Here is a 14,729-nt window from a genome sequence, read left to right on the forward strand (position 1 = left end):
GCCTGTCTGGCTCGCCGCACTGCCTGGGCCTCCCAACCCCAGTTTGGGAGATGCTTTCTAAAGGACTTTAAGGATGCAAACTCTCACCAGTGATTTTAATTGTAAAAGCCAAATGCTACTCCTTTTGGACTCCCACCATAGCAATGCCTCTGTCAAGTACTTAAAGAATATCTTACATGTATTTCTCCACTTAAATAAAAACAGTGCAGCTGTGTAACATCACAGTAGGTCAGACAGGGAAGGGAAGGCCACCTCCTGCGAGAGACAGAATTTTGAAAAATAAGAGGCATCTCTTCACTCGTGCTGGTTGTTCAGAGCTGGCAGTATAGGGGGAATATAACGTGGCGCTCCACCTCCTCGCCCACTGATACCGACTTCTGCAGCAAGGAGGTAACCCTGAACCCACCAGCTCTTCACTCACCAGCCCACCACACTCACCTTCTACAACCTCCAGCAAGGTGGCTTGGCTGCAGACCAACAAGGTGGCCAGCCTTCTATCTACACAAACATTAAATTACCAGGAAAGACAGTTATGAGCCACCATAGAATCATAGAATCGTGAAGGTTGGAAAAGACCCTTAAGATCATCGAGTCCAACCGTTAACCCAGCACTGCCAAGTCCACCACTAAACCATGTCTTCAAGCACCACGTCTCCCCAGCTTTTAAATACCTCCAGGGATGGGGACTCAGCCCCTGCCCTGGGCAGCCTGGGCCAGGGCCTGACAGCCCTTCTGCTGAAGAAGTTTTTCCTAATACCCAACCTAAACCTGCCCTGGCGCAGCTTGAGGCCATTCCCTCTCGTCCCATCGCTTGTTACTGGGGAGAAGAGACCGACCCCCCCCGGCTCCAGCCTCCTTTCGGGCAGTTGCAGAGAGCGATGAGGGCTCCCCTCAGCCTCCTCTTCTCCAGACTAGACAAGTTTAGTGATGTGACACCACAGTGATGTGAGACTGGTTAAGAGATGCTAGGGAACAAGAAGGCACCATAAGACTAGTTCTTGCTACGCTGGCAACTCTTGCCACTTAGCAGAAGCTGACAGAGTTTCTGGGTTGAAATACATGGGATTGGGGACCACGAAACTGCCAGAGATTTGGAATCCGTTCTGAAAACAGAGTGATGCTAAACTATCCCTCAAACTGCTGGTCTCTGCATTTGAGGATGTAAATCTGAGGAGCTTTCCTGCACGCTGCCTTCTCTGGAAACCTCTGAGAAGAGGACATCGCTGACAGGAGGAGGCAAGTGCTTATTTTTTCACTACAAATTTTCCCCTGAGACGAATGTCAATATAGTCATTCAGAGACTAAAATCTGTCCTGAGACAGGAATCAATACTTCTGTTTCAAGCCTCATGCACGGAGAATGAGTACGTGCTAAAATAGTCCATAACGGATCGGGTGTTGGCAGTTTATCATCTGTCAGCAAAACATTTAAGAAATATTTCTTTCACACCCCATACAAAGATATTTATCAGATCGCTGTTCATTATAGAGGTGCAAGAAGATTCTTTTTATTTTTTTTAAATATACAAACCAGATGAAGAAAACCTGAGGAGCGATAAAGGTTATTTGCTGAGCTGGACACGCACTCAGAAATTTGTTTTATATCATTTTACACCGTAGCAAACATTATTCCATCTGCAGGCTACCGTGGGGGTTGGACTGAACTTGTCCGTCAGTCCCCAGCGGGAAACTTTTCCGAGTGCGTTTTGGTATGCAGGCAGGGCAGTGCCAGAGGGAAGCGCGTGGGAATCACACCTCATTCAGCCTCATGCTAATGCAATTCCCTTTTTTTTTGTTACTTTCCAACTTCAAATTCAGCTGCATGAGCAGGTATTAACAAGTCAAAAATATAAAACCCATTTAAGAGGCGGCATACCCATTTCACAGGCCACTGCTTAGTACCTGAGGAGAAAGCCATGGGGCTCCAGCTGAAGCATCCACTGATGGGGTCAGGTAGAGAGAAACTTTTCAGCCCCACAGGTACAATGAGCTCGATGAGCCCAACCACCAAACCCCGGTAAAGGCATCGCCTCCCTCTATTTCAGACTCACCAAAGCCAAGAGGTGTGAGACACAAGGTAGGCTTGCTTTCCCAGTGGCTTATTTTCCACTAATATTTGTAAATCACGGCAACAATTCCTTGCTCCTCGGGTCGTTGTAAGAAGGCGCGCAGCATTTCTGGCTAAGCTGGGCTTGGCAAATGCCCTTTTAAATTCTTTTCAGTACTCTTGCCTTCTCCGAAGCACCTAAACCTGCAAAACAGATCGGTGGGATCTCACCTTTTAATGCAGGTAATGCGGTGGATATTGCCTCGGCGCTGATAGGGGGGTTTCTGCTTCAAATAATCTACCGCTGCAGTCATCCAAGCAAAGGCATATTGCTGCCTAATCCCAAACTGATTGAGTTTCCATTTTTCTAACAGCCTTGTCTATACCTGAAGAATTTGCTGGTATTATCTCTGCTTAGTGCAGTCGTATTTTTAAAAAGAGCATTTTACTAGAGAGAAACGAATACCAGGGACCTGGCAAAGCCTTCTGTTTAAACAGAAAAAAACAAAACAAAAAGCCCCCAACATTTCTAGAGCAGAAATCTTTACAAGTATTTTGGTTTTGACAAACTAAGAAGCACAGAAAGCCACAGGGGTACAGGAAAAAAAAAACCAAAACAGAAGAGCCTTTCACATGCAGGTTTAAGGTCACCGAATCTCTGAATTTGGTTAGAATTGGATAAATATCATTGGTCAAAAGAGAAGAAATTTGGAAATCTCGCATGATTCATTTTTATATTTTAACCAAATATTCAAAATCTTCACTCAGAAGAGACTTCATCTTTTAATTTAGTTCGGTTAAACTTTGTAAAGAGCAAAGCCACCTGGAAAAACAATGTTTTGGAGCAGAATGCTTATTTTTCAAGCAAGCAAAATATGTTTGCATTGTGGATCTCCTAACATTTCCATTTACCCACTGAGCAGTTAAATCTGTTTGCAGAGGCTTAGTGAAGACTTGGGGCATCGGAAAATATTAAGCACCTACCCTTTGAAATACGGCGAGTGTAAGATATTGCATCAGTTACTGTTGAGTCGTTGGCTCAGGCACAGCTGAACTCCCCAAAACCTCAGTAGATAACTAAAGACTGACTGTCAGGATGCTCAGATTTCTGCAGCTCCCTGCAAAATAAAAAGCCAAACTCAAAATAACTCCCACCGAAGCACAGATGTGTTGTAGGGGCTCCTTCCAACTGGATGCGCCGCTGAAACAACCCAAATCCGCCTAAATCCTGGCCATCCGTCCTGTTACATATTCATAGTGTAAGTCACCAGGCGGTTGCATGAGCAGGCTCTGGTTTTGAGTGTTAATTGTTGCTTTTTTTTAGTCTTATAGTTAGGATTGAACGTGCAACTAATTACGTGTTCGCGGCTGTTTTCATCGGCCCCTCGCGGCTTGCTCCTGCAGCGGCGGCGGGGAGGTGGGGAGCCTTAGGCCCTCGCTAGCGGGGAGCGGCGGGAAGGCAGGGAACGAGCGCGGGTCACTGTGCGGGACGCGGCTCTGCGGAGAGGTGCTGTGGCTCGATTTAAATTGAGAACTGCCTTGAAAAATAACCTTGGCTAAAGCCCGTTAGTCAACCATTTTTTTCCTTGATTTCAAAGAGCTGTGAATCAAACTCTCTGCAGTATTTAATTGAAACAGCAAAGCCTTGTATTTGTCCAAACATTTCTCTTTTTAGGCCACAATATACTTTGCATCGAATTCACCAAAAGTCCTTTAGTGGAATTGCAGCAGAATGGGGACATTTCAGCCCAGAGCTGAAGCCTTCGGTGTATCTGATGATCTCCTTGCCATCCTCCCTCCCTCATGCGTGCTTTTGTAGGGAACCCGTCGATGGCTTTCTCACCTCGTACTCAGGAACACGTGATGCTAAAGCAGGATTACAGCTGAATTTCTAGAGCTGGACTTATACGGCATGTCCCAGAAGAGTCAATAGGCAGGTCACAAAAATCAGCCGATCATAGTTCTGGAAAAGAATGGAAAAGAGGGGTGTTCAACACATTTACCTTCAGCTGTTGCTGCTGTCTGGTACTTCTCCATGGGCCACCCCATTCCTGCCCTGTTTCTCGGGGCGCTCGGGCTGCCCACGGGTGCTCTGCGGGCAGGATAAACTCATTTTTCTTCCCAGCCCCCGACCCAGGTGGGTCCCAGGCCGGTGAGAGGGGGGCTTGCTGCCAGCTCTGCCTGCAGCAGCGGGGCAGGCAGGTCTGGCAGGAGCGCTGCCCGTCGGAAGGCTGAGGTGAGCGCTGCCTGCGCTGCCTGCGCTGCCTGCGCTGCCGGGGCCATTGGTTGAGCTGCACCGACCTCTAGAGGCTTCGGCCCCAACTGCCGCCGTCGGGAAAGGCTTTTTCCTCGGTGAAGGGAAAGGATTGCAAGGGATGGAGGGGAAAAAATCCCCTTCCATCTTCTGCTTTCTCTCGGCTCTGTCGCGAGTGGATGATTTACAACGCTTAAGGAGTCGCCGACAGAGGTATTAGCAAAAGCGGTTTTAATATGATGCTGTAAAAGTGCGACTTAACAAAGTTCGACGGCAAAGTTCACGCTATTCATTACTGCATGGAAGAATCGTACAAAAGAAAATTGAGTTACACTCCAGTTAGAATGAGTCGCAGAGAGACCGGAGATGCAAAGAGCAAGAAGACCCTCCCGTTGAGGCACGAGGTTCAGAGTAGACCCCCTTGCTTTCTAAACTCCTCCTCAGAGAGGAGTCTAAGTGCGGCTGGATCCAATCCTAGTCTCAGTCTTGGACAACGGTTTATGTCTAATGGAAGAAATACAAAGAGTAAGGAAGACCCTCCCGTTGAGTCGTGAGGTTCAGAGTAGACCCCCTTGCTTTCTAAACTCCTGATGGAGCTTAGGTGCGGCTAGGTCCAATCTTACTCTCAGAATTGGACAACGGTTTATGTCTAATGGAAGAAATACAAGGAGTAAGAAGACCCTCCCGTTGAGGCACGAGGTTCAGAGTAGACCCCCTTGCTTTCTAAACTCCTCCTCAGAGAGGAGTCTAAGTGCGGCTGGATCCAATCCTAGTCTCAGTCTTGGACAATGGAAGAAATACAAAGAGTAAGGAAGACCCTCCCATTGAGTCATGAGGTTCAGAGTAGACCCCCTTGCTTTCTAAACTCCTGATGGAGCTTAGGTGTGGCTAGGTCCAATCTTACTCTCAGACTTGGACAACGGTTTATGTCTAAGGGATTGTACCTGCAAAGTTTATGTAATGTTTCATTAGCATCAATTCAGCATGCAAACAAAGTTACCAAGACAAAATCAAAGTTACCATACTACAAGGTTATGCACGATATCGGTCGCTTACCAAAGATCTGTTGCTGGTAAAAGGTGTTTCTGCCTCGAGGAGCAACCTTGAGAGGCATCCCAGCTCAAGGGGAGATCACCGGAGAGCTCAAAGAAGGCTCACTTAGGCTGTCTTATTTATAGGATGAAGTGGTTGGCTTGTAGTCAAATCACATGTGATAGGAAAGGTACGCAGGAGACTCCTTGCACCCACAACTTTCTTTGTTCCTTGATACAGGAGTCGCTCTGCTCCTTTGTGGGTTTTCAGAGAACAGATTGAAACATGAGGAGTTCACGGCCTGGCTACAGCTCAGGGCTTTGCCTCTTCTGGTGCCTGCACCAAACCACCGCCGGTCTGGTCAAGGGGTGGAGTGCACCCGTCCCAGCCTGCTCTCCAGCCTCTGTCCCTGCAGAGGCTTCAGGCAGCGGGGACGGGAGTCTGCGATAGCATGGAGAGGTACTTGTACCTTTTGATGGACAAATTGGGCAATATGTAAGATTGCCCTAGGGAAACCTAGGGACAGTCAACTGCCTGCGGTGCTGCAAGTGCCTGGACATCTTGTCTGGCCAATTTATTGGTAGCCTGTTGGAAAAAATAGCTACCATCCCTACCCAGTCCCAGACAACGTGTTGCCACGCATCCCTTTTTCAAGTAGATCTCCAGTTTAGACTACTTGATCATTAGCATTTAATTGATTTCAGGACCAATGCATGAGTGCAGATTTTAACTGTGAAGCTGGAGCTCTCATCCAAAGCTGCAGGAAATATGTGAGCAAAGCTACTAACCCTGGAAGTTCACTGAAGATGCAACCAGTGATGCATCAATGAAGCGAGCTCAGCTTTACCGGAGAAGTCGTTAAACTTTCGACGTAAAAGTTAGCAAAAAGCCAATCCTTCCGGTGTGGATATAAAAACGAAAGCACGTACCTCAGTTCTTCTGAAGTCAATGAAAAACCAGCTGCTCGTCTCATTGAGGTGTACTTTAGGACAGAATTTTAGCAACCCCCAAAAGACTACTGCATTATTTTTAAGCAACACCTGCCTCAAAAGATAGGCGATGTGAAAGACGATGCAGACGCATGCACCCAAACGTCTCCTGCGTCCCTAACCCCATCCCTTTGTAAAGATCCCCGCTGCTGGGATCAGGGGCATTTGCTCCACCACCCAGCGGATGCTTTTGTCTAGAAGGTGGCGATGTATTCCGCACCACGGCTTTTCTCAAGTTGGCTTTTGGACTTCATCTCCAGGCAAATCACAAAGGAAGGAGAAGGAAGAGTTGAGCATTTTGCTGCCTGAGAAATAATTCCACCTCCTTGAGAGCCCAAAGGAAGAACTACTTACATAGAACTACTTACCTGGAGTACCTGATTTTGTTTTGGTTGTATTAAAGAGGCTGCTTCAAATTTAAAGGTGATCTTAATTTCTCTTTAATTGTGCCCAGTGAACCTCTATGGTCTGATCCCAGCAAACAGAGCGTGTACCTGCACGGGAAGTCGGCAGCTACCCCTATATATGAAACGCAAGCCACTTCTATGCTCAAAATACACTGTAAATATTGTATCCACACGCAAGGTGACAGTGATTGCCTAATGTAGATCGTGCTTGAGCTCCTCCAAGGACTAAACGTTAAGGCAGGTAATGTAAACAAAATCTAAATAACCACGGAGGGGAGATCTGGGTGAGCTGTGGTCACAAACAGTTGTGGTCAGCAGCCTCCAGTGTCTCCAGGGAAGGGCTACAAACAAAAGACGGAGGAAACTGTTTAGCTCCTCCTCTGTGTAAGGACCCTGACCTAAACTGCTGATCTCACATTAAATACAGTTATTTCACGAAGGTACCTTTAAGGGTTTGCTTTACAAAGCAGTCCTCGACCAGGACCAGGGGAGAGAGAGGAGGAGGAGTCCCAGTGACCGAGGAAGGGAACTGACTCATCTTTTAAGGAACTGTAGCAACTAAATAACATGCATGAGTTGCAAATCGTATTTATTACCCAAAAGTTTAACAAAAACCAGCATATGAACACGTCCCTGCTGGAAAGAAAATCAGAAATGAGTGTTGTAATGCGTATGCAAGCAGGCAGGTTTAATGTTCTGGGAGGAAAATTCTGCTTGCACGGAGAGATGCAATCACTCACGTGCCAATGGCTGGCAGAAGTTTGTGGGCAACCTAATCACATCCTTCCTTTCCGCACATATTTGGCGGCAGAGGTAGCGAGAGCTCTACAATGAGACAGGGAGAAGGGACAGAAAACTTTCCTGAAGCAAATTTAGCGTTTGCCAAGCCTTTCATTCTTACAATATGTGAAGGGAATTGCAACTCACGTAATGGGATTCCCAAATTGCCGTCTGCACGCGAGAGATGCGCTCTGCCTGGTACAACCCGATCCTGGAGTTACCTTAATGCTCAGGGACATCATTTCATCCCTTATAATACAACACGGTTGTGGCAGCTCGATCGGAGAACGCAGCTGAGCAGCGACGCTGATGGAATGGCCCTTTCCCATCCTGCTGCAAAGCAAGGAGCTGCTGAGCCCTTGGCTCCGTCATCTGCTCTCCAGATGAGAAAAGCTAATTTTTGGATCCAAGGGTGTTCTTGTTCCAGTGAATACTGAGAAAATAGAGAAAAATAGTGGTTTCGAACTAGTTGTGAGTCTGTTTTTGCACGCAGCTGGCACTCGTTGATGTGCGGAGGGTGGGTGCCAGAGCCCTGGGTGCTGTGAACTTTCCGAGTTCTTCAGATGAGAATGGCTCCTTCCAGTAGGAACTGAATCATTCCCATTTTCTTGGTTTGACACCTGCTTCTATATGAAAAAGTGCATTCAGAATTTTACATAACTGCAGCTTATATTGTTTGTCGAATTTATTCGCGACAGTATAAAGCTAAGCTACGCTGAGAGTACTAAAACATTAGCCAAAATTATTAATAATCTACTTTTTTAAAGGGTATAAGAGAATGATGAAGGTTGTTAAGGATAAATTCAAATTCCGTTGGACTATGGCGAGGTACCGTACCGGAAAGCGTGGCCAAGGTCTGAGGGAAACAAGCTTGCTTGCAGCAGCAGCGAGGGGGCCAAGGAACCTGGAAAGCCTTTTCCCGTTCTCTCTCCTGCGGCTGTAGTTAGCATGGCAGGCAGAATTTGGTAGTATTTTCTCAAAAGGGGAATGGCTTTAGTTGGGAGCCTAAGGAATATCCCTGTGCGGTGCATGAAATGAGGGTTAGCGCATCCTGCAGGGTGGGGAGGCGTCGAGATGTGGGATCCTGTATCCGGAATAACCTGTAACCGCCACCATCCCCAGCACCAGTTAACCAGTTAAACCATTTAATCTCTGTTCAGAAGGTAAGAGCAGCAGTTGCCCAGGGCAGGTGCACCAGGTCCACCACGGTTTGGAGCTATAGGCTGGCGATGCCCTTCCCTCGCGGTGGTCTTGCTGATTTCCAGAGAGAAAAATATCACTAAACCCAGAAAATCAGTCCATTCCAAGCCGCTCCAAGGATCGCTAAGCCATCACTACAGTGGATTAGCATCTGTCGTCTTAGTACTGATATACCATCTTACTGCCAACAGGCGAAAGGCTTCCGTCAGAACCACGATTTTGACAGAAAGGTGATGAAACCATTAGTGGAAAGTCTTTTTTCAAATCCGAGTCCAAACTTTGGAAACTTCTTGGGTTTGAATACAAAGCTTTCTAGTTTTGACAGAGAACATCTTTTTGTTAAAAAAGAGAGGCCCTTTCTTCCCCCAGGGCTTTTCAGCTACCTTTAGTAATGGGGGTTACTCACTAAAAAGAAGTGATAAGAGACATCATTAAGAAGTAAAACATGTTAAACAGCATAGCAACATGTCACAGGAGCTACAACGGCCGGCGTGGCTTTCTGCGCCCGCCGGGGAGGTGTTGCAGCACGATCGGGGCAGCACAGCCCAGACTGGCAGCACCAGAGGTTTTGTACGCCAAGACCAGGGCAAACCCCCTGGCCCCGAGGGCTTTAAATGTTAATATTGGTGTAATGAACAGCAAACAACTACAAGGCACAGTTAAACGGTTACTATTAAGAGTCACCTTTCTTCTGAAAGGGCTGTGTCTGCTTTTTGCTCCTACATGAAATATTTTAATCGGGAAGAGCCTTTTAAAGCCACTTCTGTGCTGGTTTTATTGCACTTTAACTTACAGTCGCGTGAAGAGTAATGTCCTGGCATTTTCATCCCTAAAATGAGCCTGCAGCGCACAGCTACACAGGAGAAGTCACTCACGTCCTCGTTCATGAACTCTTTGATCAGTAATTACACAAACCAACTCTGGAATTAGAATAAAAATATAAACTGAGATATATATATATGTATATACTTTCTGAATTTCTTCTGTCAAACCCTTACCTTGCATTCTGAAAAGTTCCTAGGTAGCGCAGCGTACTTACATTCCCGAAAAGCAAGCTTCAGGAAACTCGCCACATAAGGATAATTTGTTGGGAACATAGCTTCTTTCCAATTTCAAAGAAGCCCATTAGTAACAGGCTCCATCCTTCTCTTGGGGAGGGAGTGTGAGCGCTCCCCAGTCTGTCACCAGGCTGGAAAAGACCAGATCCATTACTCTCTTTTATTCTGCCCGATTATAAACTGAAGGAAGCTACTTCAAAAAAAAAAAAAATGACAATTTGTCTTGATTCCCAGCCCGCCCCCAGCCCGGGAAATCCTGCAGCAAGATCACCTGTCTCTCTGCTCTCCCTCTGGCCGTTGGTATTGTACGGAGAGAAGAGAGACTCCGGAGGCGACGGAAAAGCTCCCCCACCGCGGGCTGCAGAGCAGCATGACGCATTACTAGACATGGAGACTTCATGCTGACCCTGGAACTACGCTGACCTGCCAAGCAATTTTGTCTTTAAAGCTCCAGTGAAGTTCAGCAAACCCGCTCAGATTTTTTTGATTATTTCTGAGTTTTCTGATGAACTGTGCAAGACCCAACTCACTTCACAGAAATCTTGGCAGTGCCGTAAGCCACCCTGACGTCCTAACTGCTTTCTCAGGAAGACAGAAATAAGCCCAGGTTTCGGCACCTGCTGCATTCTGCACCGAAGACGCTTTCGTTACAGGCTCACTTTGACCTCGAAGCGGAACTCTGTAAAGTCAGGCTGGCTCCTTATTTTTAGGAGTCTCCTTTCTCAAGGAAATACGCAATTGTATTTCACCTCGGCTGAAAAATCCACGGCTGCTCCCGAGTTTAGACAGATTTCCTGAGGCAGTGCTCTGGGCAAAGGCAGCACTTGGTGATACACGGTCTTCCCAGCCTAGCCCGTACCTGGCCAAGAGAACAGTGACGTACGAGCAGGGACGTTCTTTGCTTACTCCATCCACAACACAACAAGTTTTCAACTGCTTGGAATATAATCATTTATTTATCTTTACAGTGATGACGGAAGAATGTACAGGTGCTTTCACCCATAGGTATAAAAATCTGTTTATATACAGAGTCACAATAATCTTTAATTGGGAAATCATTCTGTTCTTCTGATCCATCCTTACCAAAAACCACAGGAAAAACAAATATTTAGTACAGGCAATATAATTCCAGTAGGTTTGCAACCTGGCATCAAAAGCTCAGCTTTAGATTAAGGGTAACGTTCGATACTTAAAAAAGGACTTTAAGTCATAGGACACAAAATAAAGTTGCTTTTCAAATAAGATATATACATCAAAAATAGGAGTCTAAAAAAGGCATTGGTTTTAATGCTATTAGAAAGCTATATAAATGTGCATGGGTCCATTTCTTCTTATAACGAAAGACCAAAGGAGAAAGTGCCTCTGTCTTTTAGGAAGTTCCTCCTGGGATAAGTCAGTTAAAAGTACCTGTAAAAGAGAAAGAAAGAATCCCTTTTGGAAAAGTAAAGGCTGATGGTTGCATCCATTAGAACGCCTTTGTTGGAGCAGTTACAGCTGCGTTTCAGTTCCCTATTAAGAGCACACCATAAATAGTTCATAAGTGGGTAACAAAAAATTAATACAATGTAAGTAGCTACTCAGTCGTTAAGAGTCCCACAGATGCCTAGTTACTTTTTCATTAAGCACAGCCTGCGTATATAACACGCTTTTAACATCCAGCCTCTTTCACCACACTCCCTCCTGGCACATTACCCAGGCTGCTGCGCTGCTTCATTACGGCCTTAAATCACTGCTCTGAATTCTTGTTTTTTAAATACAGCATAATGGGTACATAAAAAGTTTCTTAATATAAAAAGATCATACTGGAACTTTAGTCTGTATAAAGGGAAAAAAAAAAAAAAACTTGCATCTTTCAAGCTATTTTACATTAACTAATCCATTTACTCAAAAATCTTGTTCAAGTCTACAATTAAAGCTACAAAAAAAGCAGTTTTTTAGAACGTAGCCAACATATGTACATTTACACGTACGCTGCCTGCGTACATGTAAATATATAAGGAGTTCACAAGTTGGTGAAACTCAAGGTCTGCTGATCCACCTGATTTCTGCAGAGAACCACAGTACCAGTGCAAAAATAAATAACTGTATGACTCCCCTACAAAATAATTCTCTTATGCTAAATTTAAAAAATCAAATTGACAATTTGATTCTAAAATGGCAAAGGTTTGAAATTTCACATCTTAAACCAATGGTCTTTCTTGACTTCCTTTAAAGTTATCCATAATTAGACTTCTATAGGAGAAATACTCAGGGATTAAGAGTTTAACAGTAAATAGCTGTAACTTAAAGTAATTAAAAGATTCTAGTAGCCTGGGAAACATCAAGACTACTGGCCTGTTCAGCGGACTAAATAACACTGGCAAATAGCTCTTGTCCACAAATTAAAGACCAAATTTCCCTTTGTGTTGCACTGACACTTGAAGTAATAAAAATGATCTGTGCATTAGAAACATGAGTATTCAGGGGCTGGTGGGTACATTATAAATACATTTTGTTTCTAATTATAAGAATTTACTCAAGCAACACACCCTTGTATCAGTCCAGATAGCGAGTGCAAAAATAACACCTGGCTGTTGGGTGCATCGGGCTCGTATTCTTCATACAGGGGGGAGCCAAAATGCCATGGAATTACCACTCTACGCTAGGGTTTGAATATCGGTTTGAACGTTCAGCAGCCTTGCTAAAGCAGGTCACGGTCTGGAAACTTCCATCCTCTGTCTACAAGTTACCTGGACATAGCATTCATAATTGTATAAAAGTTAACTCCTTTGTATCTGTCAAATAGGAAATACACATATTCTTTTCCCTTGTGGGTAGTAACTCCAGAACAAAAAAAAAATGAAATTAATTCCTTTAAAATTACACAACCATCTCCAGACAGAATTCTTAGTTGTTAAAATTTCTGCTAACTCCTTATGAAAAGGTCAGATCTCAAAGCCGTGCGGTTTCATAAATGAGCACTACGAGCTCAGTGGAAATAACAGAATGAATTGCCATTCTTCTGCAGATGATTAAAGAAAAAAAAAAGATTTTTTAAGAGAGTGTTTGGCCAATCCACAGATCAGGACTGTAAACAGGTATAAGATACAGGAAGATGCCTCGGAAAATTAATTTGTAGAGGTATTATCCATTTAAAAATAAATAGAAAAGCTTCAGGGATTTGTTATGTAATTTTACTAAATTCGATTTTGAAGAACAGAAAAAGGCCCGTGACTTTGATTGCTTTACCCCAGTTTCACATCAAGTATTAAGTACCAGAAAATATACCAGCAACCATTTCTAGAGATGGGTCTTTGCCGTAAAGGATGAAAAACACTGGGTTTTCCTCCCTGGTGATCCAGGTAGCATTTCATGTGAGGATGTTCATGTCTATATATGCAAAACCACCCTCGTGTTCGGCTGAAATAGTGCCTGTCAGCTCACATACGTGCGGGGAGAAAGCAGGACCGCTTGTGTGTGTTACACTACTGTCCATCGAACGACTGCTGAGTGATTGCCAGCAGCTGAGACAGGTAAATCTCAGAGTGTGTCTCCAGGAGATCCGACTCACCTGATTTTTTTTTATGCTTCATCTCCATTATCCATTTCTACATCTAGATCTTTTGTTGTATCAGCCGCTCGTGACAAAATGTCGGCCATTAGTGCTTCCTCCAGTTTTTTACGCACTTGTTGCACCCGCTCTTCTTGTTTTCTGAAGGGAGAGAAGGGAAGAAGGGGCAGAAACATCAGTCCTTCAAGTATACTAGCAGGCTGGGAGCATAACACTTGCATAAACAATGACTTAGGACTGGTTTCTCAACTCTTACTTTAACTTAGAACAGAATAAGATAGAATAGTTCCAGTTGGAAGGGACGGACAATGATCATCTAGTCCAGCTGCCTGGCCCCTCCAGGGCCTACCGAAAGTTAAAGCATTTTATTAAGGGCGTTGTCCAAATGCCTCTTAAACAGTGGCAGGCTTGGGGCATCGACCACCTCTCTAAATCCTTATTGACTTGTTTTATTCCCTTAGTACCTACACGTGCAGACAGACAGCGTTTGGCACTAAACCTGAGAGCACTCTGAGCCAGAAACCTCTCTGGTTTAGTGTGCATGGTTTACTTTCTCCTCATACAGCGATAGAAGGATTAAATGTGACATATGATCTTCCACCCTCGAATTAGATATCAGAAAAGACCAAAGAGAAAGTTAATGGAGCAATATCCCACTGGACTATCTTTGTCAGACTGGCTTTTCCCTTTTTTTTCTTTAGCAGAGACATTTTAGGGTAAAATCATAGCAGGAGATTCCCGTCATGAGCACTGTAAAGGAGATCCGAGGCAATTTTCTTCTGTCCCAGCGTAAGGGTGTGTACATCAGGAGCACCTTTACAGGACAGTAGGTTTCTAAGTGCTCAAAGAACCAACTCCAAGTCCACACAATGTGTGAGCAGGGGAAGAACCTCCAGGAGCTTCCCTGTTTCCATTTATTTATTTAATTGCTCCTACCTATCTCTTCAGTCTTATCTACTAGTCAGCGATGCATTTAAGATGGCAGCAACTTCTGATGAAACAAAGGTTTGTGTCCCTGGGGAAAGTTAATTCGAAAATATTACCTCAATATCAATATAAATGTAAGATATTTTGATTCAATATTTCATTTGGAAGGTAATATTTAGTTCCAAACGTTACCAGAAAACAAGAAGTCCTCTTTTGAAGCTTTCCCAAGAGAACACAAATTTTGCCTCAGACCCAGGGGTTTTTTACATGAAAATCCACTCGCTTGATCAAGCCATGTTTTCCAAAAAAGGAAATCTTTAAACGAAATATATGCTTAAAAATGGCCAGAACTCATCAGAAGCAGGCACAGGAAAACATGCGTTAGTGCCGCAAACTCCCTGCGGCTATTTAGGATGGCAGGACAGAACCTCAAATCCTAGAAGAGCAGGAGCGATATCCAACATGCTCCACAGAAGGCCCTGAGGA

At 44.7% G+C, this 14,729-nt stretch overlaps 1 protein-coding gene and 1 long non-coding RNA gene across 2 annotated transcripts in view; both read right to left on the reverse strand.

Annotated features, from left to right (window-relative positions):
- Window positions 1-1,823: 1,823 nt before the first annotated feature.
- Window positions 1,824-4,686, reverse strand: LOC148053777 (uncharacterized). The gene is made up of 3 exons (XR_015707909.1): window positions 3,890-4,686; window positions 3,031-3,164; window positions 1,824-2,250 (listed from the first exon to the last, which is right to left on the reverse strand). It is a non-coding gene; the product is annotated as an uncharacterized LOC148053777 (long non-coding RNA).
- A 6,006-nt stretch (window positions 4,687-10,692) lies between these two features.
- The window catches only part of MBD2 (methyl-CpG binding domain protein 2), a 41,496-nt gene continuing 37,459 nt past the window's right edge, over window positions 10,693-14,729 (reverse strand). The window contains exons 6-7 of the mRNA XM_087772733.1: window positions 13,317-13,457; window positions 10,693-11,173 (exon numbers count right to left, since the gene is read on the reverse strand). Coding sequence (XP_087628859.1) covers window positions 13,328-13,457 — 130 coding nt within the window. The 3' untranslated portion in view covers window positions 10,693-11,173; window positions 13,317-13,327. The remainder of the gene's footprint in view (window positions 11,174-13,316; window positions 13,458-14,729) is intronic.

The sequence above is a fragment of the Nipponia nippon genome, unplaced genomic scaffold, assembly GCF_047370975.1.
Source record: "Nipponia nippon isolate SJK-2023a ecotype South Korea unplaced genomic scaffold, ASM4737097v1 scaffold_37, whole genome shotgun sequence".
Taxonomy (NCBI): Eukaryota; Metazoa; Chordata; class Aves; order Pelecaniformes; family Threskiornithidae; genus Nipponia; species Nipponia nippon.